The 26,409-nt window shown below is 45.9% G+C and overlaps 1 protein-coding gene across 1 annotated transcript in view; it reads left to right on the forward strand.

Annotated features, from left to right (window-relative positions):
- LOC139367856 (lysosomal trafficking regulator) overlaps window positions 1-26,409 on the forward strand; it is a 231,284-nt gene that overhangs the window by 13,089 nt on the left and 191,786 nt on the right. Inside the window, exon 3 of the mRNA XM_071106189.1 lies at window positions 13,496-13,590. Coding sequence (XP_070962290.1) covers window positions 13,496-13,590 — 95 coding nt within the window. The remainder of the gene's footprint in view (window positions 1-13,495; window positions 13,591-26,409) is intronic.

Genomic DNA, 26,409 nt, shown 5'->3' on the forward strand with positions numbered 1-26,409 from the left:
ACCCCTGCACGTCCATGTTGTTACCTGGTACCCCTGCACGTCCATGTTGTTACCTGGTACCCCTGCACGTCCATGTTGTTACCTGGTACCCCTGCACGTCCATGTTGTTACCTGGTACCCCTGTATATAACCATGTTATTACCTGGTACCCCTGCACCTCCATGTTGTTACCTGGTACCCCTGCACGTCCATGTTGTTACCTGGTACCCCTGCACGTCCATGTTGTTACCTGGTACCCCTGCACGTACATGTTTTTACCTGGTACCCCTGCACGTCCATGTTGTTACCTGGTACCCCTGCACGTCCATGTTGTTACCCCTGCACGTCCATGTTGTTACTTGGTACCCCTGCACGTCCATGTTGTTACCTGGTACCCCTGCACGTCGTCTCAGTACTGGTACCCCTGCACATCGTCTCAGTACTGGTACTCCCTGTATATAGTCATGTTACTACCTGGTACTCCCTGTATATATCCATGTTATTACCTGGTACTTCCTGTATATAGCCATGTTATTACCTGGTACTCCCTGTATATAGCCATGTTATTACCTGGTACTCCCTGTATATAGCCATGTTATTACCTGGTACTCCCTGCATATAGCCGTGTTATTACCTGGCACTTCCTGTATAGAGCCGTGTTGTTACCTGGCACTTCCTGTATAGAGCCGTGTTGTTACCTGGCACTTCCTGTATAGAGACGTGTTATTACCTGGCACTTCCTGTATAGAGACGTGTTATTACCTGGCACTTCCTGTATAGAGCCGTGTTGTTACCTGGCACTTCCTGTATAGAGCCGTGTTGTTACCTGGCACTTCCTGTATAGAGCCGTGTTGTTACCCGGCACTTCCTGTATAGAGCCGTGTTGTTACCCGGCACTTCCTGTATAGAGCCGTGTTGTTACCTGGCACTTCCTGTATAGAGCCGTGTTGTTACCTGGCACTTCCTGTATAGAGCCGTGTTGTTACCTGGCACTTCCTGTATAGAGCCGTGTTGTTACCTGGCACTTCCTGTATAGAGCCGTGTTGTTACCTGGCACTTCCTGTATAGAGCCGTGTTGTTACCTGGCACTTCCTGTATAGAGCCGTGTTGTTACCTGGCACGTCCTGTATAGAGCCGTGTAGGTATTTGACTGGGTCAGGAAGGGTTGAAAATGTCAGTGAAGACACTTGCCAGCTGGTCAGTGCTCTGAGTCCTCGTCCTGGTAATCCGTCTGGCCCTGCGGCTTTGTGAATGTTGACCTGTTTAAAGGTCTTACTCACAGCAGCTATGGAGAGCATGATCACAGTCGTTTGTCTGTAGCCGTGTCTCTGTCTGTCTCAGACTATGCAGTATCTTTAATCATGTCTGTCTGTCTCTGGTCCCTGTTCTCAGCTGATAGACAGGACATGAACTAGTTGTCTCTGGTCCCTGTTCTCAGCTGATAACTAGTTCATGTCCTGTCTGTCTCTGGTCCCTGTTCTCAGCTGATAACTAGTTAATGTCCTGTCTCTCTCTCTGGTCCCTGTTCTCAGCTGATAACTAGTTCATGTCCTGTCTGTCTCTGGTCCCTGCTCTCAGCTGATAACTAGTTAATGTCCTGTCTCTCTCTCTGGTCCCTGTTCTCAGCTGATAACTAGTTCATGTCCTGTCTGTCTCTGGTCCCTGCTCTCAGCTGATAACTAGTTAATGTCCTGTCTCTCTCTCTGGTCCCTGTTCTCAGCTGATAACTAGTTCATGTCCTGTCTGTCTCTGGTCCCTGCTCTCAGCTGATAACTAGTTAATGTCCTGTCTCTCTCTCTGGTCCCTGTTCTCAGCTGATAACTAGTTCATGTCTCTGTCTGTCTCTGGTCCCTGTTCTCAGCTGATAGACAGGACATTAACTAGTTGTCTCTGGTCCCTGTTCTCAGCTGATAACTAGTTCATGTCCTGTCTGTCCATTCATACTATGCAGGTCAGGATGCCAGTGACCTTACAGGCGACATCATGATCACATCATGTGGTTGATTGTAACCTATGGTATTCTCCTCTCTGTCCCAACAACACATGACAGTTCAGTAGAGACTCCAGCCTGGTAGTACAGAACACGGTGCGACTCACAACAAAACAGCATCAATCATTCAGAACCTGCAAACAGATGGTGTTTCAGGATCAGCTTTGGGACAGATTCCAGTATCATGGCAGAAGTAAAATGATTTGAAAAGAAGTAGGAAACATCTTTCACGCTAAGCTTCAGTAGCTAGGCTCCAGTGGCCAATTGTTTAGGTGACTTCCCTGATACACAGGACAGGAGGTGTCGAATGTAGGGCCTCTCCTGTGTTCAGGACAGGAGGTGTCAATTGTTGTCCAGCCCTATGTTCAGGTCAGGAGGTGTCGAATGTAGGGCCAGCCCTGTGTTCAGGTCAGGAGGTGTCGAATGTAGGGCCAGTCCTGTGTTCAGGACAGGAGGTGTCGAATGTAGGGCCTCTCCTGTGTTCAGGACAGGAGGTGTCGAATGTAGGGCCTCTCCTGTGTTCAGGACAGGGGGTGTCGAATGTAGGGCCTCTCCTGTGTTCAGGACAGGAGGTGTCGAATGTAGGGCCAGCCCTGTGTTCAGGACAGGAGGTGTCGAATGTAGGGCCAGCCCTGTGTTCAGGACAGGAGGTGTCGAATGTAGGGCCTCTCCTGTGTTCAGGACAGGGGGTGTCGAATGTAGGGCCTCTCCTGTGTTCAGGACAGGAGGTGTCGAATGTAGGGCCTCTCCTGTGTTCAGGACAGGAGGTGTCGAATGTAGGGCCTCTCCTGTGTTCAGGACAGGCAGGCAGACAGACAGGCAGACAGCATTACTGCTGATATCAACTGATTAGGTCGTGTTTCTCTAGTGTGACGCACCTCTACTTCAGGAACATTTTGGGACAAATTCCAGTGTTTTGGCTTAAATAATCATGTAGAAATGTCAGTCTGGCTGTAGTAGGAACACCCCCTACACAGCACATAGTGTCAGTCAGTCTGTCTGGCTGTAGTAGGAACACCCCTACACAGCACATAGTGTTGTCAGTCTGTCTGGCTGTAGTAGGAACACCCCTACACAGCACATAGTGTCAGTCAGTCTGTCTGGCTGTAGTAGGAACACCCCTACACAGCACATAGTGTTGTCAGTCAGTCTGTCTGGCTGTAGTAGGAACACCCCTACACAGCACATAGTGTTGTCAGTCTGTCTGGCTGTAGTAGGAACACCTCTACACAGCACATAGTGTTGTCAGTCTGTCTGACTGTAGTAGGAACACCCCTACACAGCACATAGTGTTGTCAGTCTGTCTGTCTGTAGTAGGAACGCCTCTACACAGCACATAGTGTTGTCAGTCTGTCTGTCTGTAGTAGGAACACCCCTACACAGCACATAGTGTTGTCAGTCTGTCTGGCTGTAGTAGGAACACCCCCTACACAGCACATAGTGTTGTCAGTCTGTCTGGCTGTAGTAGGAACACCCCCTACACAGCACCTAGTGTTGTCAGTCTGTCTGGCTGTAGTAGGAACACCCCTACACAGCACATAGTGTTGTCAGTCTGTCTGGCTGTAGTAGGAACACCCCTACACAGCACATAGTGTTGTCAGTCTGTCTGGCTGTAGTAGGAACACCCCCTACACAGCACATAGTGTTGTCAGTCTGTCTGGCTGTAGTAGGAACACCCCTACACAGCACATAGTGTTGTCAGTAAGGCTGGCTGTAGTAGGAACACCCCTACACAGCACATAGTGTTGTCAGTCTGTCTGGCTGTAGTAGGAACACCCCCTACACAGCACATAGTGTTGTCAGTCTGTCTGGCTGTAGTAGGAACACCCCCAACACAGCACATAGTGTTGTCAGTCTGGCTGTAGTAGGAACACCCCCTACACAGCACATAGTGTTGTCAGTCTGGCTGTAGTAGGAACTCTGCACCAGAACAGCACTGAGACGCTGTGTTAGGAGTAATCCTGTGATTTACGGCAACTTCTGTTTCACTATGACACGGCTCTACGCTGACATCTGTGACTCGTATCAGGAAACGAGGCGTATGTCACAAGGCACCACTTCACAGGAGAGCTGCTTGAAGATTATTTTTTTAAATATATTTTATTTTTATCAAAATGTTATCCATTTTTTGGGGGGGGCAGAAATGTCTTCTGGAACACGTGAACTTTCATGTGCCTTAATAACAAACTTGTATATCATCTGTAAATACAAATATAATTATTCAATTAGGAGCCTAGTTGGTTAAGCCACAGAAAGTCAACAACCTTCCCACCAGCCATGATTGGCTGAGATGATGAGTTGGCTGGACATGGTGAGAGAGGGGTTGGAACTGGTCTGCCATGTAGCTTCTGTGGTTTTTCGCAGGTCAGTCTATGTTGGTAATCCTGTCGGATGCTAGCTACGTGTCTTAAGCTAAACACCCGTTGAATATGGCCGGTGTCAGTAAACGTTGGCAAAGAAACGTAATGACATTTTTGCCTTCAGAGCTGGTTAGGCTGTTTTCATGTTATCCAGAGGTAAACCAATCATCAGCCAGAATCAAGTGTTCATTCTGAACGTTCCGAGAGCGATACGAGATGGGTGGGGCTAAAGCTTAACAGGGCGTGAACGATACTGAATGGGTGTAGATAAAGAAGAGATCTTCACTAGATACCAAAATATTCACAGGCCATTTTCTCAAAAGTGAAATTACAAGTTGATCAACTTTCAAAGCAGAATTACTTTCCCGTTGTTCCTCAACTGTAGTGTTTGATGTAAAATGTTCTAGCTCAGAGTCTCTACTTTTATCTAATGTAAAAAACAACACAATTTCACATTTTGCTACATAAGACTGAATCCAGGTGGTGGGCCACGTTTTTTTTTTTTTTAACAAGGAGCACTCTAGACAGGAAGTGATTAGCTTGTTCTACTGTAATCAATTACGCACTAATCAATTACTCCCATCGATATTGTATAGAAATAAATGGAACCAGGACAGTAACCGTGGCGATGCGTACTGTTTGCGTTCTTCTAAATGACAAACCTAATTGAAACTAGAGTTTACGACATATACGAGTGGATAAATGACATCCTGTAGTATTTCATCATCTCCTTATAGGACAATGTTTACGCTAGATGACCAATACAAAAAAGGAAACGCTTTTTTTGACTGGATAATTTCAACGAATCATCACCTCACGAGTAGTTCTACTTAGTAACGGAGTTGTCTTTCATTTGAGTGATAGCTAGACTGTCAAATCCACGGTTTGGATTATGGCCAGCGACTTTTCTAAAGAGAGCTTTACACCACTCCAGCCGACGCTTGGCATTGTGCATGGTGATCTTAGACTTGTGTGCAGCTGCTTGGCCATGGAAACCTATTTCATGAAGTTCCTGACGAACAGTTATTGTGCTGACATTGCTTCCAGAGGCAGTTTGGAACTCAGTAGTGAGTGTTACAACTGAGGACAGACAGTTTTTATGCGCTTCAGCACTCGCTGGTCCCGTTCTGTGAGCTTGTGTGGCCTACCACTTCGCGGCTGAGCCGTTGTTGCTCCTAGAGGTTTCCACTTCACAATAACAACACTTACAGTTGACCGGGGCAGCTCTAGCAGGGCAGAAATTGGATTAACTGACTTGTTGGAAAGGTAGCATCCTATGACAGTGCCACGTTGAAAGTCACTGAGCTCTTCAGTAAGGTCATTATACTAACAATGTTTGTCTATGGAGATTGCATGGCTGTGTGCTCGGTTTTATACACCTGTCAGCAACGGATGTGGCTGAAAAAACTGAATCCACTAATTTGAAGGGGTGTCCACACATTTCTGTGTTTTTTTTAGGCGTGTATGCAAGTGAAATGGTTGAAATATAGGGACCTGTATGATTCACCACAGAGTGGAAGTGATTTCACACACACACACACACACACACACACACACACACTTGTTGAATTCCAAGGTGAAGGTGCTTGTTGTGCAGTTTAACATCTGTTGTGTGTCTGCATCACCCTCTGTCTGGCCTTTTGTGTACCTCTATCTGGCCTGTTGTGTACCTCTGTCTGGCCTGTTGTGTACCTCTGTCTGGCCTGTTGTGTACCTCCTTCTGGCCAGTTGTGTACCTCCTTCTGGCCAGTTGTGTACCTCCTTCTGGCCAGTTGTGTAGCTCTGTCTGGCCTGTTGTGTGTGTGTGTGTCTCCCTCTCTGCCTGGCCTGTTGTATCTCTACTTCTCTCTCTGCCTGGCGTGTTGTGTGTCTCTCTGCCTGGCCTGGCCTGTTGTAACTCTCGCTCTCTGCCTGGCCTGTTGTAACTCTCGCTCTCTGCCTGGCCTGTTGTAACTCTCGCTCTCTGCCTGGCCTGTCCTGTTGTAACTCTCGCTCTCTGCCTGGCCTGGCCTGTTGTAACTCTCGCTCTCTGCCTGGCCTGGCCTGTTGTAACTCTCGCTCTCTGCCTGGCCTGGCCTGTTGTAACTCTCGCTCTCTGCCTGGCCTGGCCTGTTGTAACTCTCGCTCTCTGCCTGGCCTGGCCTGTTGTAACTCTCGCTCTCTGCCTGGCCTGGCCTGTTGTAACTCTCTCTCGCTCTCTGCCTGGCCTGGCCTGTTGTAACTCTCTCTCGCTCTCTGCCTGGCCTGTTGTATCTCTCTCTCGCTCTCTCTCTGCCTGGCCTGTTGTATCTCTCTCTCGCTCTCTCTCTGCCTGGCCTGTTGTATCTCTCTCTCGCTCTCTCTCTGCCTGGCCTGTTGTATCTCTCTCTCGCTCTCTCTCTGCCTGGCCTGTTGTATCTCTCTCTCGCTCTCTCTCTGCCTGGCCTGTTGTATCTCTCTCTCGCTCTCTCTCTGCCTGGCCTGTTGTATCTCTCTCTCGCTCTCTCTCTGCCTGGCCTGTTGTATCTCTCTCTCGCTCTCTCTCTCTCTCTCTCTGCCTGGCGTGTTGTGTGTGTCTCTCTCTGTCTGGCCTGTTGTATCTCTCTACTTCTCTCTCTGACCTGTTGTATCTCTCTACTTCTCTCTCTGCCTGGCGTGTTGTGTGTCTCTCTGCCTGGCCTGGCCTGTTGTAACTCTCGCTCTCTGCCTGGCCTGTTGTAACTCTCGCTCTCTGCCTGGCCTGTTGTATCTCTCTCGCTCTCTGCCTGGCCTGTTGTAACTCTCGCTCTCTGCCTGGCCTGTTGTATCTCTCTCGCTCTCTGCCTGACCTGTTGTATCTCTCTCGCTCTCTCTCAGTTCCTTCAGGAAGTATTGGTACCTTCTCTCTAGCCAACAGAGACAGTGTGGGTAGACTACAGTTCCTTCAGGAAGTATTGGTACGTTCTCTCTAGCCAACAGAGACAGTGTGGGTAGGTAGACTACAGTTCCTTCAGGAAGTATTGGTACGTTCTCTCTAGCCAACAGAGACAGTGTGGGTAGACTACAGTTCCTTCAGGAAGTATTGGTATGTTCTCTCTAGCCAACAGAGACAGTGTGGGTAGACTACAGTTCCTTCAGGAAGTATTAGTACGTTCTCTCTAGCCAACAGAGACAGTGTGGTTAGGTAGACTACAGTTCCTTCAGGTAGTATTGGTACGTTCTCTCTAGCCAACAGAGACAGTGTGGGTAGACTACAGTTCCTTAAGGAAGTATTGGTACGTTCTCTCTAGTCAACAGAGACAGTGTGGGTAGGTAGACTACAGTTCCTTCAGGAAGTATTGGTACGTTCTCTCTAGCCAACAGAGACAGTGTGGGTAGACTACAGTTCCTTCAGGTAGTATTGGTACATTCTCTCTAGCCAACAGAGACAGTGTGGGTAGACTACAGTTCCTTCAGGAAGTATTGGTACGTTCTCTCTAGCCAACAGAGACAGTGTGGGTAGGTAGACTACAGTTCCTTCAGGAAGTATTGGTACATTCTCTCTAGCCAACAGAGACAGTGTGGGTAGACTACAGTTCCTTCAGGAAGTATTGGTACGTTCTCTCTAGCCAACAGAGACAGTGTGGGTAGGTAGACTACAGTTCCTTCAGGTAGTATTGGTACGTTCTCTCTAGTCAACAGAGACAGTGTGGGTAGGTAGACTACAGTTCCTTCAGGAAGTATTGGTACGTTCTCTCTAGTCAACAGAGACAGTGTGGGTAGGTAGACTACAGTTCCTTCAGGAAGTATTGGTACGTTCTCTCTAGCCAACAGACAGTGTGGGTAGACTACAGTTCCTTCAGGAAGTATTGGTACGTTCTCTCTAGCCAACAGAGACAGTGTGGGTAGACTACAGTTACTTCAGGAGGTATTCACACCCCTTGACTTATTCTACATTTTGTTGTGTTAGTCTGACCCATCTGACCCATCTTTACCCAATACCCCATAATGACAAAGCTAAAACATATTTATAGACATTTTTGCCAATTTATTGTTAAGGAAATGCTGAAATATCTCAGACCTCTGAGTCAATACTTTGTGGAAGTGTATTTGGTTACAGCTGTTAGTCTGGGTAAGAGCTTTCCACACCTGGATTGTGCAAAATGTGCCTATTTTGAAAATTCTTCAAGCTCTGTCAAATTGGTTGTTAATCATTTTAATCTTGCCATAGATTTTCAAGTAGATTTAAGTCAACTGTAACTCTGCCACTCAAACATTCACTGTCTTCCTGGTAAGCACCTCCAGTGTATATTTGGCCTTGTGTTTTAGGATATTGTCCTGCTGAAAGGTGAATTCATCTCCCACTGTCTGGGAGACTGAACCAGGTTCTCCTCTGTGCTTAACTCCATTACATTTCTTTGTTATCCTGAAAAACTCCCCAGTCCTTAATGATTACAAGCATACCCATAACATGATGCAGTCAACACTATGCTGACTAGTGGTACTCAGCAATGAATGGGATTTTCCCCAAACACAACACTTTGTATTCAGAACAGAAATGTAATTGCTTTTTCACATTTTTTGCATTGCTACATTAGTGCTTTGTTGCAAACAGGATGCATGTTTTGGAATAGTTTGTATTCTGTACAGTCTTCCTTCTTTTCACTATCAATTAGGTTAGTATTGTGGAGTAACTACAATATTGTTGATCCATCCTCAGTTCTCTCTTATCACAGCTATTAAACTCAAACTGTGACAACGTCACCGTTGGCCTCATGGTGAAATCCCTGAGCAGTTTCCTCTTTGGCAGCTTAGTTTGGAATGACGCCTGTGTCTTTGTAGTGACTGGGTGTATTGATACACCATCCACAGTGTGATGAATTACTTCACCCTGCTCAAATGGTTAAATGCAGTTAATTAAAAAAAAAAAAAAAATCTACCAATAGGTGCTCTTCTTTGCGAGACATTGGAAAACCTCCCTGGTCTTTTGTGGTTGAATCTGTGTTTTTGAAATTCACTGCTCGACTGTGTCTGGGGTACAGAGATGAGGTAGGTGGTCATTTAAACATCATGTTTAATAACACTATTTTTGCTCACATAGTGAGTCCATGCATCTTATTATGTGACCTTTTATTCATGAACTTATGTAGGCTTGCCATAACAGAGAGGTTGAATACTTATTCACATTTCAGCTGTTTTTTATTGATTTGTAAACATTTCTAACAACATGATTCCACTTTGACATTATGACGTATTGTGTGTGTCTGTCTGTGTGTGTGTGTCTGTGTGTGTGTGTGTGTGTGTGTGTGTGTGTAGCCCAGTGACAACAAATACCAGTTGAATCCATTTGTAAACGAAGGCTGTAACAACAAAATGTGTAACAAGTCCAGGGGTGTGAATAATTTCCGAAGGCCCTGTAATTGACAAAGCTTTTAGCGTTCTTATCGACGCTAATGAAAGCATGTAGTCTGTTGAGCCCATTTCAGCCATTACCTGGGTGTGTTTGGATCATTACAAACATTTCTGCAGTCGTAACGTTACGGGGAAAATGAGTCTGAAAGAGGAGTGACAGAAATCAACACAGTGAAGTGGATGTTGCACCCCTCAAACACAGGAAATGGATCCTCAGGTGGGCGGTGCATGTGTGATGATACTTGTCCAGTATACCCTTCGGGATGTCCAGGACCTCTGTCCCTCTCAGTATCTCCTCCCGGGGTGCCCACTGCTCTCCTGCCCTGTCCTCTCTTGACACTGGTCAGTCTGGCTCTTGTAGTGTGCTCTTGTTTTAATATTGGGTTGATGTTACTGTAAAACACAGTTAGCACTCTTACTGTAAAACTTAATTAACTACACTCTCCTGTAAGGCTAGCCTAGTTACTGTAAAACAGTTAACACCACTTTACAGTAACTGTGAAGTTAGTTACTGTAAGACCCAGTACTGTTAAGACAAAGGCCTCTGATGGTGGAAGAAGTTTGAGGAGTCTGTTCCTGTTGACCACTGAATGTTGTAATACACAGAGGAAGGATGTTGAGTCACCACATCATGCTGTGAGCTGTCAAACTAAACAGTTGGCCCTGCTCTGCTGTGTGGACCTGACAACCCATTCAGTCCCTCCATCCTCGTGTCTGGCAGAGCAGGGCCACGACTGAGGTAGTCACCTGAATAATGTAGCATAGAGGACCGAGCAAGACGGGAGGTAGTGATGCTGCTGAAGTCAGGCGGCTTGTCTTTCTCTGCTCTTCCTGTTTTGGAAAGTCCCACCTGCCTCGTTGCTGAATGTCAGGCTCTGGTGTTGTGCTGCTTCTGGACACAGTATCTATCCAGCTCTGCTACATCTGACTTAATGAGCTCACTAGTGGACATGGTGATTTAATGAGCTCACTAGTGGACATGGTGACTTAATGAGCTCACTAGTGGACATGGTGACTTAATGAGCTCACTAATGTCAGGCTCTGGTGTTGTGCTGCTTCTGGACACAGTATCTATCCAGCTCTGCTACATCTGACTTAATGAGCTCACTAGTGGACATGGTGACCTAATGAGCTCACTAATGTCAGGCTCTGGTGTTGTTCTGCTTCTGGACACAGTATCTATCCAGCTCTGCTACATCTGACTTAATGAGCTCACTAGTGGACATGGTGACTTAATGAGCTCACTAGTGGACATGGTGACTTAATGAGCTCACTAGTGGACATGGTGACTTAATGAGCTCGCTAGTGGACATGGTGACTTAATGAGCTCGCTAGTGGACATGGTGACTTAATGAGCTCGCTAGTGGACATGGTGACTTAATGAGCTAGTGGACATGGTGACTTAATGAGCTAGCTAGTGGACATGGTGACTCAATGAGCTAGCTAGTGGACATGGTGACTTAATGAGCTAGTGGACATGGTGACTTAATGAGCAAGCTAGTGGACATGGTGACTTAATGAGCTAGCTAGTGGACATGGTGACTTAATGAGCTAGCTAGTGGACATGGTGACTTAATGAGCTCACTAGTGGACATGGTGACTTATTGAGCTCGCTAGTGGACATGGTGACTTAATGAGCTCACTAATGTCAGGCTCTGGTGTTGTGCTGCTTCTGGACACAGTATCTATCCAGCTCTGCTACATCTGACTTAATGAGCTCACTAGTGGACATGGTGACCTAATGAGCTCACTAATGTCAGGCTCTGGTGTTGTTCTGCTTCTGGACACAGTATCTATCCAGCTCTGCTACATCTGACTTAATGAGCTCACTAGTGGACATGGTGACTTAATGAGCTCACTAGTGGACATGGTGACTTAATGAGCTCACTAGTGGACATGGTGACTTAATGAGCTCGCTAGTGGACATGGTGACTTAATGAGCTCGCTAGTGGACATGGTGACTTAATGAGCTCGCTAGTGGACATGGTGACTTAATGAGCTAGTGGACATGGTGACTTAATGAGCTAGCTAGTGGACATGGTGACTCAATGAGCTAGCTAGTGGACATGGTGACTTAATGAGCTAGTGGACATGGTGACTTAATGAGCAAGCTAGTGGACATGGTGACTTAATGAGCTAGCTAGTGGACATGGTGACTTAATGAGCTAGCTAGTGGACATGGTGACTTAATGAGCTCACTAGTGGACATGGTGACTTATTGAGCTCGCTAGTGGACATGGTGACTTAATGAGCTCGCTAGTGGACATGGTGACTTAATGAGCTCGCCAGTGGACATGGTGACTTAATGAGCTCGCCAGTGGACATGGTGACTTAATGAGCTCGCCAGTGGACATGGTGACTTAATGAGCTCGCCAGTGGACATGGTGAGACATGGTGACTTAATGAGCTAGCTAGTGGACATGGTGAGACATGGTGACTTAATGAGCTAGCTAGTGGACATGGTGAGACATGGTGACTTAATGAGCTAGCTAGTGGACATGGTGAAACATGGTGACTTAATGAGCTAGCTAGTGGACATGGTGAGACATGGTGACTAAATGAGCTCGCCAGTGGACATGGTGACTTAATGAGCTCGCCAGTGGACATGGTGACTTAATGAGCTCGCCAGTGGACATGGTGAGTCATGGTGACTTAATGAGCTCGCCAGTGGACATGGTGAGTCATGGTGACTTAATGAGCTCGCTAGTGGACATGGTGAGACATGGTGACTTAATGAGCTAGCTAGTGGACATGGTGACTTAATGAGCTAGTGGACATGGTGAGACATGGTGACCTAAAGAGCCAGCTAACCCTGTATCCTAGCTACATGAGGTAGCACGTAACCCTGTATCCTAGCTACATGAGGTAGCACGTAACACAGTATCCTAACACGAGGTAACACAACCCTGTATCCTAACAACATGAGGTAGCGTGTAACTCTGTAGCCTAGCTACATGAGGTAGCACGTAACCCTGTAGCCTAGCTACATGAGGTAGCACATAACCCTGTAGCCTAGCTACATGAGGTAGCACGTAACCCTGTAGCCTAGCTACATGAGGTAGCACGTAACACAGTATCCTAACACGAGGTGACACGTAACCCTGTATCCTAGCTACATGAGGTAGCACGTAACCCTGTATCCTAGCTACATGAGGTAGCACGTAACCCTGTATCCTAGCTACATGAGGTAGCACGTAACACAGTATCCTAACACGAGGTAACACATAACCCTGTATCCGAACAACACGAGGTAGCACGTAAGCCTGTATCCTAGCTACGTGAGGTAGCACGTAAGCCTGTATCCTAGCTACGTGAGGTAGCACGTAACCCTGTATCCTAGCTACGTGAGGTAGCGCGTAACCCTGTATCCTAGCTACGTGAAGTAGCACGTAGCCCTGTATCCTAGCTACGTGAAGTAGCACGTAGCCCTGTATCCTAGCTACGTGAAGTAGCACATAGCCCTGTATCCTAGCTACGTGAAGTAGCACGTAGCCCTGTATCCTAGCTACGTGAAGTAGCACGTAGCCCTGTATCCTAGCTACGTGAAGTAGCACGTAGCCCTGTATCCTAGCTACGTGAGGTAGCACGTTGCCCTGTATCCTAGCTACGTGAGGTAGCACGTTGCCCTGTATCCTAGCTACGTGAGGTAACACGTTGCCCTGTATCCTAGCTACGTGAGGTAGCACGTAAGCCAGAGCTTTCTAAGATCTTCTCGTACCTTCAACATTTATGGGTGGACATTTTAAATGGGGAGACACTAGGAACATCTTAGACACCCTGAGGTCAATCTTCTCCCTTCTCTTCTCTCCCCTCTCAGGTCAGTCTTCAGTGCCTGGAGAGTTTCCTGTGTCTGTTCCACTGTGTCCGCCACCTCCACAACAGCCATGGCAACAAGGATGCTCTGAAGTTCTGGTAAGGTCTTTGTGAACTTCCTGACTCAGATGAAATGAAGATCAGAGAACTAGCTGACACCAGAGGGTGTTCTGTGTTTTAAAGCTTTGTTCCAACAATTGGTAGGTCCCTTTAGAAAACCTGGAGAATAGACGGGTTTTAGATGCGTTTCTCTCCAGTTAGCTGAACTGCTGGGCAGGCGAAGAGCGACAGTAAAGTAAATTAGCTAATGTACTGCAGGACCATAGTTGGTGTGACTAATGTGTAGGCTACTGAAATGGTTTAAAACACAGATTTGTTTTGATGGTCTGCAATTTTGAAAATGCCTATTTCTGAAAGCTAATGCGACCCCTGAAGACAAGTCTGATGGATGTTTGTCTGTAACCCTCCTGTTACCCAACAGAAGTCTGGATGTTTGTCTGTAACCCTCCTGTTACCCAACAGAAGTCTGGATGTTTGTCTGTAACCCTCCTGTTACCCAACAGAAGTCTGGATGTTTGTCTGTAACCCTCCTGTTACACAACATAAGTCTGGATGTTTGTCTGTAACCCTCCTGTTACCCAACAGAAGTCTGGATGTTTGTCTGTAACCCTCCTGTTACACAACAGAAGTCTGGATGTTTGTCTGTAACCCTCCTGTTACACAACAGAAGTCTGGATGTTTGTCTGTAACCCTCCTGTTACACAACAGAAGTCTGGATGTTTGTCTGTAACCCTCCTGTAACCCAACATAAGTCTGGATGTTTGTCTGTAACCCTCCTGTTACCCAACAGAAGTCTGGATGTTTGTCTGTAACCCTCCTGTTACACAACAGAAGTCTGGATGTTTGTCTGTAACCACGCTGTTACACAACAGAAGTCTGGATTAGACGTTGACTGATTATTTCTCTCTATACAATTTGTATTTCATGTACCTTTTGTCGATGTGTTGCTGGTTCGAGCCCAGGTAGGGGCGAGGAGGGGGACGGAAGCTATACTGTTACACTGGCAATACTAAAGTGCCTATAAGAACATCCAATAGTCAAAGGTTAATGAAATACAAATGGTATAGAGGGAAATAGTCCTATAATTCATATAATAACTACAACCTAAAACTTCCTACCCGGGAATATTGATGTCTCATGTTAAAAGGAACCACCAACTTTCATATGTTCTCATGTTCTGAGCAAGGAACTGAAACGTTAGCTTTCTTACATGGCACATATTGCATTTTTACGTTCTTCTCCAACACTTTGTTTTTGCATTATTTAAACCAAATTGAACATGTTTCATTATTTATTTGAGGCTAAATTGATTTTTATTGATGTATTATATTAAGTTAAAATAAGTGTTAATTCAGTATTGTTGTAATTGTCATTATTACAAATTTAAAAAATAGTCTGATTAATCTGTATCGGCTTTTTTTGGTCCTCCAATAATTGATATCGGTATTGTCGAAGAAAAATCATAATCGGTTGACCTCTAATACTAATAATAATATGCATATATTAGCATCTGGGACAGAGTAGGAGGCAGTTACTCTGGGCACGCTATTCATCCAAAAGTGAAAATGCTGCCCCCTATCCCAAAAGAGTTAACATATTTCTCATCCTTCGTTAGCACATCCTTCGTTAGCACTTCATGACTACAGATGTGAGTGCTGCGGTCGCTAGTCATTTAGGCAGGCTGCCTTAGTGTTCTTGGGCACAGGGACTATGGTGGTCTGCTTGAAACATGTTAGTATTACAGACTCAGACAGGAAAAGGTTGAAAAATGTCAGTGAAGACACTTGCCATTTGGTCAGCGCATGTCTGGCCCTGCGGCCTTGTGAATGTTGACCTGTTTAAAAGTCTTACTCATGACTGTGTGATGACACAGTCATCTAGAACAGCTGGTACTCTCAAGCATGCTTCAGTGTTGCTTGCCTCGAAGCGAGCATAGAAGTAAGAGCTTGTCTGGTAGGTTCGCGTCACTGGGCAGCTCCGACGAGCGTCGGGAGACTTCTTAAAAGCTTCCGGGCCAGAGTCCCGCTCCTTGAAAGCGGCAGCTCTACCCTTTTAGCTCAGCGTGGATGTTGCCTGTAATCCATGGCGTCTGGTTAGGGTATGTACGTACAGTCACTGTGGGGACGACGTCATCAATGCACTTATTTATGAAGCCAGTGACTGATGTGGTGTATTCCTCAATGCCATCAGAAGAATCCCGGAACATTCCAGTCTGTGATAGTAAAACAGTAGCTTAGCATCTGCTTCATCTGACCACTTTTTTTTGGTGCTTCCTGCTTTAATTTTTGCTTGTAAGCAGGAATCGGGAGGATAGTATTAGTCAGATTTGCCAAATGTAGGGCGAGGGAGAGCTTTGTGCATCTCTGTGTGGAGTAAAGGTGGTCTAGAGTTTTTTTCTTTTCTCCTCTGTTTCCACATTTAACATGCTGGTACAGTGCCTTGCGAAAGTATTCGGCCCCCTTGAACTTTGCGACCTTTTGCCACATTTCAGGCTTCAAACATAAAGATATAAAACTTTATTTTTTTGTGAAGAATCAGCAACAAGTGGGACACAATCGTGAAGTGGAACGACATTTATTGGATATTTCAAACTTTTTTAACAAATCAAAAACTGAAAAATTGGGCATGCAAAATTATTCAGCCCCCTTAAGTTAATACTTTGTAGCGCCACCTTTTGCTGCGATTACAGCTGTAAGTCGCTTGGGGTATGTCTCTATCAGTTTTGCACATCGAGAGACTGACATTTTTTCCCATTCCTCCTTGCAAAACAACTCGAGCTCAGTGAGGTTGGATGGAGAGCATTTGTGAACAGCAGTTTTCAGTTCTTTCCACAGATTCTCAAATGGATTCAGGTCTGGACTTTGACTTGGCCATTCTAACACCTGGATATGTTTATTTTTGAACCATTCCATTGTAGATTTTGCTTTATGTTTTGGATCATTGTCTTGTTGGAAGACAAATCTCCGTCCCAGTCGCAGGTCTTTTGCAGACTCCATCAGGTTTTCTTCCAGAATGGTTCTGTATTTGGCTCCATCCATCTTCCCATCAATTTTAACCATCTTCCCTGTCCCTGCTGAAGAAAAGCAGGCCCAAACCATGATGCTGCCACCACCATGTTTGACAGTGGGGATGGTGTGTTCAGCTGTGTTGCTTTTACGCCAAACATAACGTTTTGCATTGTTGCCAAAAAGTTCAATTTTGGTTTAATCTGACCAGAGCACCTTCTTCCACATGTTTGGTGTGTCTCCCAGGTGGCTTGTGGCAAACTTTAAACTACACTTATGGATATCTTTAAGAAATGGCTTTCTTCTTGCCACTCTTCCATAAAGGCCAGATTTGTGCAATATACGACTGATTGTTGTCCTATGGACAGAGTCTCCCACCTCAGCTGTAGATCTCTGCAGTTCATCCAGAGTGATCATGGGCCTATTGGCTGCATCTCTGATCAGTCTTCTCCTTGTATGAGCTGAAAGTTTAGAGGGACGGCCAGGTCTTGGTAGATTTGCAGTGGTCTGATACTCCTTCCATTTCAATATTATCGCTTGCACAGTGCTCCTTGGGATGTTTAAAGCTTGGGAAATCTTTTTGTATCCAAATCCGGCTTTAAACTTCTTCACAACAGTATCTCGGACCTGCCTGGTGTGTTCCTTGTTCTTCATGATGCTCTCTGCGCTTTTAACGGACCTCTGAGACTATCACAGTGCAGGTGCATTTATACGGAGACTTGATTACACACAGGTGGATTGTATTTATCATCATTAGTCATTTAGGTCAATATTGGATCATTCAGAGATCCTCACTGAACTTCTGGAGAGAGTTTGCTGCACTGAAAGTAAAGGGGCTGAATAATTTTGCACGCCCAATTTTTCAGTTTTTGATATGTTAAAAAAGTTTGAAATATCCAATAAATGTCGTTTCACTTCATGATTGTGTCCCACTTGTTGTTGATTCTTCACAAAAAAATACAGTTTTATATCTTTATGTTTGAAGCCTGAAATGTGGCAAAAGGTCGCAAAGTTCAAGGGGGCCGAATACTTTCGCAAGGCACTGTAGAAATGAGGTAAAACCAAATTAAGTTTCCCTGCATTAAAGTCCCCGGCCACAAACCAATCAACCCAATTTTGACAAATAAAATTGGTTAATTGTCTGAACCCAGTTGGTTTGATTACTTTAAAATGGTGGAGCAAGTAGAGCTCTTTATCTGTTTTAAAGGGTGTGGTCTTTATGCGTGTGGTCTTTATGCGTGTGGTCTTTATGCGTGTGGTCTTTATGGGTAACGTGACGTGTCAGCAGTGATTGATTGGTGTTGTAAAACTAATGTCACACACAGTGGTGGTGCTCTCTGGGCAGAGTAACCACTCTCTAGATTGTGTGGTATAACAAGGGTCAAAGCATCAACAGTTGTCTTCTACGCAGTTAAAATGTTTGCTGTGTCATTTGTAGCTGTTTAGTCGACCACCAGTTACAGCTTTGTGTTTTGTAAGTTTCAGATGCACTTTCTTTAGCAGTAGGAACAGCCGGTCGTGGTCGTGGGGAGTTGGAGTTGTCATAGTGGTGTCATTCTTCTAACTCGCCATAGGCGCGCGCACACACACCGTTCCTCTCTTAGCTAGCTCCCCATAGGCCAACCCCCCCCCCTCCCCCCACACACACACAACTTAACACACACACACACACCGTTCCTCTCCTAGCTAGCTCCCCAGAGGTTAGCCCTCTCCTAGCTAGCTCCCCAGAGGTTAGCCCTCTCCTAGCTAGCTCCCCAGAGGTTAGCCCTCTCCTAGCTAGCTCCCCAGAGGTTAGCCCTCTCCTAGCTAGCTCCCCAGAGGTTAGCCCTCTCCTAGCTAGCTCCCCAGAGGTTAGCCCTCTCCTAGCTAGCTCCCCAGAGGTTAGCCCTCTCCTAGCTAGCTCCCCAGAGGTTAGCCCTCTCCTAGCTAGCTCCCCAGAGGTTAGCCCTCTCCTAGCTAGCTCCCCAGAGGTTAGCCCTCTCCTAGCTAGCTCCCCAGAGGTTAGCCCTCTCCTAGCTAGCTCCCCAGAGGTTAGCCCTCTCCTAGCTAGCTCCCCAGAGGTTAGCCCTCTCCTAGCTAGCTCCCCAGAGGTTAGCCCTCTCCTAGCTAGCTCCCCAGAGGTTAGCCCTCTCCTAGCTAGCTCCCCAGAGGTTAGCCCTCTCCTAGCTAGCTCCCCAGAGGTTAGCCCTCTCCTAGCTAGCTCCCCAGAGGTTAGCCCTCTCCTAGCTAGCTCCCCAGAGGTTAGCCCTCTCCTAGCTAGCTCCCCAGAGGTTAGCCCTCTCCTAGCTAGCTCCCCAGAGGTTAGCCCTCTCTCATCACATGCCTTTGTGATCCACTGATCAACTCTCCAAATCTGGAAAAGGTGAAATTTCCATTTTATGGAATTTTCTGCTAAAAACAGGACCGCCAGTCATTAGGGCTGTGGAGGAAGCAGCAGATTGTATCCTTACGCCTGGATCAAACCACATTGACTGGAGGGAAAGTACTCAGACTCACACTAATCTTTGGTGGGAGGATGATGATTGTTGATTGTTTTGGCATTGGAGAGATGGAAGTGTGTGTGATAGATAGATATCACACACACATGGACTGACATAAATGTGTATTGGAAGGCTCCGTAGCATAGTGGTTAGAGCGTTGGGCCAATAACCGAAAGGTTGCTAGATCGAATCCCAGAGCTGACAAGGTAAAAATCTGTTGTTCTGCCCCTGAACAAGGCAGTTAACCCACTGTTCCCCGGTAGCCTGTCATTGTAAATAAGAATTTGTTCTTAACTGACCTCCCTAGTTAAATGAAGGTAGGGGCTGGTGTTGCGTAGTAACGTATGAAGGGGTGTGTAACTCTATGGTGGCAGGAAGAGGATTTGTTGTGAGGCAGAAAGAGGATTTGTTGTGAGGAAGTGAGAAGTGTCACCTCAAGGTGTGTTGGGGGACTGAAGTGTCTTTAGCTCGAACTGTTTCAAGAAATCCTGTCACAATATCAGACTTTCTTTACTTAATATATTTTCCTGCGTTTATATTTGCATCCAGTTGTCAAATAGTTTCATTCCTATTCAAGAACGCATTTTGTAAGTAATAACTTTAACAACGTATGTTGTAATAACTATGAAATTATCTGAATGTGAATATAATGTGAGAATGTGTGTCTGTGGTGGAGACTAGAGGTCGACCGATTTAATCGGAATGGGCAATTTTAATTAGGGCCGATTTCAAGTTTTCATAACAATCGGAAATCGGTATTTTTGGGCGCCGATTTTTATTTATTTATTATTATATATATTTTTACACCTTTATTTAATCTTTATTTAACTAGACAAGTCAGTTAAGAACACATTTCTTATTTTCAATGACGGCCTAGGAACGGTGGGTTAACTGCCTTGTTCAGGGGCAAAAAGACAGATTTTTACCTTGTCAGCTCTGGGATTCAATCTTGCAACCTTACAGTTAACTAGTCCAACGCTCTAACCACCTGCCTCTCATTGCACTCCACAAGGAGACTGCCTGTTACACAAATGCAGTAAGTTGCTAGCTAGCATTAAACTTATCTTATAAAAAACAATCAATCATAACCACTAGTTAACGACACATGGTTGATGATATTATCTAGCGTGTCCTGTGTTGCATATAATCTAACTGAGCATTCAAGTATCTAAGTATCTGACTGAGCGGTGGTAGGCAGAAGCAGGCGCGTAAACATTCATTCAAACAGCACTTTAGTGTGTTTTGCCAGGAGCTCTTCGTTGTGCTTCAAGCATTGCGCTGTTTATGACTTCAAACCTATCAACTCCTGAGATGAGGCTGGTGTGACCGAAGTGAAATGGCTGGCTAGTTAGCGCGCGCTAATAGCGTTTCAAACTTCATTCGCTCTGAGCCTTGGGGTGGTTGTTTCCCTTGCTCTGCATGGGTAACTCTGCTTCGATGTGGTGGCTGTTGTCGTTGTGTTGCTGGTTCGAGCCCAAGGAGGAGCAAGGAGAGCGACGAAAGCTATACTGTTACAATGGCAATACTAAAGTGCCTATAAGAACATCCAATAGTCAAAGGTTAATGAAAATCAAATAGTATAGAGAGAAATAGTCCTATAAATACTATATTAACTACAACCTAAAACCTCTTACCTTGGAATATTGAAGACTCATGTTAAAAGGAACCACCAACTTTCATATGTTCTCATGTTCTGAACAAGGAACTGAAACGTTAGCTTTCTTACATGGAACATATTGCACTTTTACGTTCTTCTCCAACACTTTGTTTTCATGTGGAGGCCAGGGCTCGTGTGGAGGCCAGGGCTCGTGTGGAGGCCAGGGCTCGTGTGGAGGCCAGGGCTCGTGTGGAGGCCAGGGCTCGTGTGGAGGCCAGGGCTCGTGTGGAGGCCAGTGTGGAGGCCAGTGTGGAGGCCCGGGCCCGTGTGGAGACCAGTGTGGAGGCCAGGGCTGTTTTAAAGCTAGATTTTTTGGTGGTCCAGACTCGTTGATGTTGAGGCTAGAGTTGCATCCAGAAGTGGCACCATATTCCCCATAGTGGGGACGGCAGGGTAGCCTAGTGGTTAGAGCGTTGGACTAGTAACCGGAAGGTTGCAAGTTCAAATCCCCGAGCTGACAAGGTACAAATCTGTCGTTCTGCCCATACCATAACCCTCTACTCTGTTCCTGCCTGCCTGCCCATACCATAACCCTACCTCCACCAGGGGGCACTCTGTTCCTGCCTGCCCATACCATAACCCCAACTCCACCAGGGGGCACTCTGTTCCTGCCTGCTTGCCCATACCATAACCCCACCTCCACCAGGGGGCCCTCTGTTCCTGCCTGCCTGCCTGCCCATACCATAACCCCACCTCCACCAGGGGCACTCTTCTCAACGTTGACATCAGCAAAATGCTCGCCCACACAACACCATACTGTCTGCCATCTACCTGTGATAGTTGAAACTGGGATTAATCTGTGAAGAGGACACTTCTCCAGCCATTGAAGGTGAGCATTTGCCCATTTGAAGTCAGTTAAGACGCTGCACTGCAGCCAGGTCAAGACCCTGGTGAGGACAACGAGCACGCAGATGACACGTTTTCTGACAGCTTGTACAGAAATTCTTCGGTTGTGCAAACCTACAGTTTCATCATCTGTCCGGGTGGCTGTTCTCAGACGATCCCACAGGTGAATAAGCCAGATGTGGAGGTCCTGGGCTGCGGTTGTGAGGCTGGTTGGACGTACTGCCAAATTCTCTTAAACGACATTGAAGGTGGCTTATGGCAGAGAAATGAACATTAAATTCTCTGGCAACAGAGAGTGGACATTCATGCTGTCAGCATGCCAATTGCATGTTCTCTCAACTTGAATCTTGAGACATCGACTTGTGTGACAATAATAAAGGAGCTGGACTAGCGTTCTCTCTCGCTACAATTTGGCTCTGGTACTGCTCAGCCACAAGCTCTGGTACTGCTCAGCCACAAGCTCTGGTACTGCTCTGCCACAAGCTCTGGTACTGCTGAGCCACAAGCTCTGGTACTGCTGAGCCACAAGCTCTGGTACTGCTCAGCCACAAGCTCTGGTACTGCTCAGCCACAAGCTCTGGTACTGCTCAGCCACAAGCTCTGGTACTGCTCTGGTACTGCTCTGGTACTGCTGAGCCACAAGCTCTGGTACTGCTCTGGTACTGCTCTGGTACTGCTGAGCCACAAGCTTTGGTACTGCTCAGCCACAAGCTCTGGTACTGCTCAGCCACAAGCTCTGGTACTGCTCAGCCACAAGCTCTGGTACTGCTCTGGTACTGCTCTGGTACTGCTGAGCCACAAGCTCTGGTACTGCTCTGGTACTGCTCTGGTACTGCTGAGCCACAAGCTTTGGTACTGCTCAGCCACAAGCTCTGGTACTGCTCAGCCACAAGCTCTGGTACTGCTGAGCCACAAGCTCTGGTACTGCTCTGGTACTGCTGAGCCACAAGCTCTGGTACTGCTCTGGTACTGCTCTGGTACTGCTCATGTCCTTCATCACTTATTTTAATTAGGCTTATTCGGTTGGATTCATTTAGCCAATAATGTGCTGAGATGTTGGTACGAGTCGACCAAGAAATAGGTCACAGCCTGTGTAATTGTTGGCAAGAAAATGAATGATCCCATGTGCACCAGAGACCGTTTCTAATCAGGCTATTGGAAGAAAAGAAGTAGTGTGAGTCGTACAGTACTAAAGACAGACGTAGAGTCTGAGTCGTACAGTACTAAAGACAGAAGTAGAGTCTGAGTCATACAGTACTAAAGACAGAAGTAGTCTGAGTCGTACAGTACTAAAGACAGAAGTAGAGTCTGAGTCATACAGTACTAAAGACAGAAGTAGTGTGAGTCATACAGTACTAAAGACAGAAGTAGTGTGAGTCATACAGTACTAAAGACAGAAGTAGTGTGAGTCATACAGTACTAAAGACAGAAGTAGAGTGAGTCATACAGTACTAAAGACAGAAGTAGTGTGAGTCATACAGTACTAAAGACAGAAGTAGTGTGAGTCATACAGTACTAAAGACAGAAGTAGTGTGAGTCATACAGTACTAAAGACAGAAGTAGTGTGAGTCATACAGTACTAAAGACAGAAGTAGTGTGAGTCATACAGTACTAAAGACAGAAGTAGTGTGAGTCATACAGTACTAAAGACAGAAGTAGTGTGAGTCATACAGTACTAAAGACAGAAGTAGTGTGAGTCATACAGTACTAAAGACAGAAGTAGTGTGAGTCATACAGTACTAAAGACAGAAGTAGTGTGAGTCATACAGTACTAAAGACAGAAGTAGTGTGAGTCATACAGTACTAAAGACAACAGTAGTCTGAGTCTGGAACAGTATTAAAGACAGCAGTAGTCTGAGTCGTACATTACTAAAGACAGAAGTAGAGTCTGAGTCGTACAGCACTAAAGACAGAAGTAGAGTCTGAGTCGTACAGTACTAAAGACAGCAGTAGTCTGAGTCGTACAGTACTAAAGACAGAAGTAGAGTCTGAGTCGTACAGTACTAAAGACAGAAGTAGTCTGAGTCGTACAGTACTAAAGACAGAAGTAGAGTCTGAGTCTGGAACAGAGTTAAAGACAGAAGTAGAGTCTGAGTCGTACAGTACTAAAGACAGAAGTAGAGTCTGAGTCGTACAGTACTAAAGACAGCAGTAGTCTGAGTCGTACAGTACTAAAGACAGCAGTAGAGTCTGAGTCTGGAACAGAGTTAAAGACAGAAGTAGAGTCTGAGTCGTACAGTACTAAAGACAGAAGTAGTCTGAGTCTGGAACAGAGTTAAAGACAGTAGTCTGAGTCTGGAACAGTACTAAAGACAGAAGTGGAGTCTGAGTCTGGAACAGAGTTAAAGACAGAAGTAGAGTCTGAGTCTGGAACAGAGTTAAAGACAGAAGTAGAGTCTGAGTCTGGAACAGAGTTAAAGACAGAAGTAGAGTCTGAGTCTGGAACAGAGTTAAAGACAGAAGTAGAGTCTGAGTCTGGAACAGAGTTAAAGACAGAAGTAGAGTCTGAGTCTGGAACAGAGTTAAAGACAGAAGTAGAGTCTGAGTCTGGAACAGAGTTAAAGACAGAAGTGGAGTCTGAGTCTGGAACAGACTTAAAGTTGTGTGTAAAATGTGAGACCGTTACAACTGAATTATCTGATCATTAAAAACATTAGAGATGCGATGTCAGGTTGGTGGATGTCAGGAACCGAAATGCATCGGTGAAAGAGCCGTTCATTTGGCTCCCTGATTTACAGACTGCTAATACTGGTTCTGAGATCAAAACAACGATTATCTGCGGATCTGCTGTAAAATAATTCTCTAAAGAATCCTCACTGCAGAAAGAGTAAACAGAGGCCATCTGACATCATGGTAACCTACCGGTTGGCTCGCTGAAAAGACTCGATGTCCATCACCGTTTCTGACTGCTCAACTCCACTCACAAACTCTGGCGCTAATGGGTCAACTACGCCCCCTGCCGCGCCCCCTATCACGCCCCCTGCCGCGCCCCCTGTCAAGCCCCCTGCCGCGCCCCCTGTCAAGCCCCCTGCCACGCCCACCACCTACCCCCCCCCTTTGACAATAGAATAGGGTGCCATTCTGGACATAAGCCTCAGTCATACATTTAGGTTGGTTGATAACAGAGCTTAGCGTTTTTACTTGGGTTTAGAGCACGAAGACATGAACACAACACTGCCTTCCCGTCTATGTGTTTTTTCCTGCTTTTAAGATGTTTTACCTCCAAGGCTGTGGATATTTAGGGATATTAGGATGAGAGGGTTCAAAGCCCTCAATCTTGGTCTCAGGAGATATGATGATGTTTCTATTTTCAGTTAATTTGTTCTTCAGGTTAGGAAGCGCTGGTCTAGTGGGATTTTATGTGTAAACAACTCTAACACAAAATGCACACCGAGGTTTAGATGTTTATTTTGTGAGGAACCTATTTGAGAACATGTGAAGAACAGAGCTGTCATGTAATTTCTACTTTAATGAAATGACACAGGTCAGCTGGCATACTGTGTTCTCTACTCTCTTTCTGTCTCTCTCTGTCTCTGCAGTCTGTCCCTGTCTACTGTCTCTGCAGTCTGTCCCTGTCTACGGTCTCTGTCTACTGTCTCTGTAGTCTGTCTCTCTCTACTGTCTCTGCAGTCTCTCTCTCTACTGTCTCTGCAGTCTCTCTCTCTACTGTCTCTGCAGTCTCTCTCTCTACTGTCTCTGCAGTCTCTCTCTCTACTGTCTCTGCAGTCTCTCTCTCTACTGTCTCTGCAGTCTCTCTCTCTACTGTCTCTGCAGTCTCTCTCTCTACTGTCTCTGCAGTCTCTCTCTCTACTGTCTCTGCAGTCTCTCTCTCTACGGTCTCTGCAGTCTCTCTCTCTCTACTGTCTCTCTGCAGTCTCTCTCTCTACGGTCTCTGCAGTCTCTCTCTCTCTGTCTCTCTACTGTCTCTATAGTATGTAATTTACAGTAGCTATTACAACAACTAAAATACCATGCTATTGTTTGAGGATAATGCACAACAACAAAACAATTACCACAGCAACTGATCTGATACATTCACCTCTGAAGGCAAATAATGTACCGTTGAAGTCAGAAGTTTACATACACCTCGGCCAAATACATTTCAACTCAGTTTTTCACAATTTCACAATTTAATTCTAGTAAAAATTCCCTGTCTTAGGAATTTTGGCCCATTCCTCCTGTCAGAGCTGGTGTAACTGAGTCAGGTTTGTAGGTCTCCTTGCACAAACACGCTTTTTAAGTTCTGCCCACAAATATTCTATAGGATTGAGGTGAGGGCTTTGTGATGGCCACTCCAATACCTTGACTTTGTTGTCCTTAAGCCATTTTGCCACAACTTTGGAAGTATGCTTGGGGTCATTGTCCATTTGGAAGACCCATTTGTGACCAATGAGATGTTGCTTCAATATATCCACATAATTTTCCTGCCTCATGATGCTCTCTATTTTGTGGAGTGCACCAGTACCTCCTGCAGCAAAGCACCCCCACAACATGATGCTGCCACCCCCGTGCTTCACGGTTGGCATGGTGCTCTTCGGCTTGCAAGCCTCCCCCTTTTTCCTCCAAACATAACGATGGTCATTATGGCCAAACAGTTCTATTTTTGTTTCATCAGACCAGAGGACAAAAAGTACGATCTTTGTCCCCATGTGCAGTTGCAAACCGTAGTCTGGCTTTTTTATGGCGGTTTTGGAGCAGTGGCTTCTTCCTTGCTGAGTGGCCTTTCAGGTTATGTCGATATAGGACTTTTTTTTACTATGGCGGTATGACGGCTGCGTGGTCCTGTGATGTTTATACTTGCGTACTATTGTTTGTACAGATGAACGTGGTACCTTCAGGCAATTGGAAATTGCTCCCAAGGATGAACCAG

The sequence above is a fragment of the Oncorhynchus clarkii genome, chromosome 16 (assembly GCF_045791955.1).
Source record: "Oncorhynchus clarkii lewisi isolate Uvic-CL-2024 chromosome 16, UVic_Ocla_1.0, whole genome shotgun sequence".
Lineage (NCBI taxonomy): Eukaryota > Metazoa > Chordata > Actinopteri > Salmoniformes > Salmonidae > Oncorhynchus > Oncorhynchus clarkii.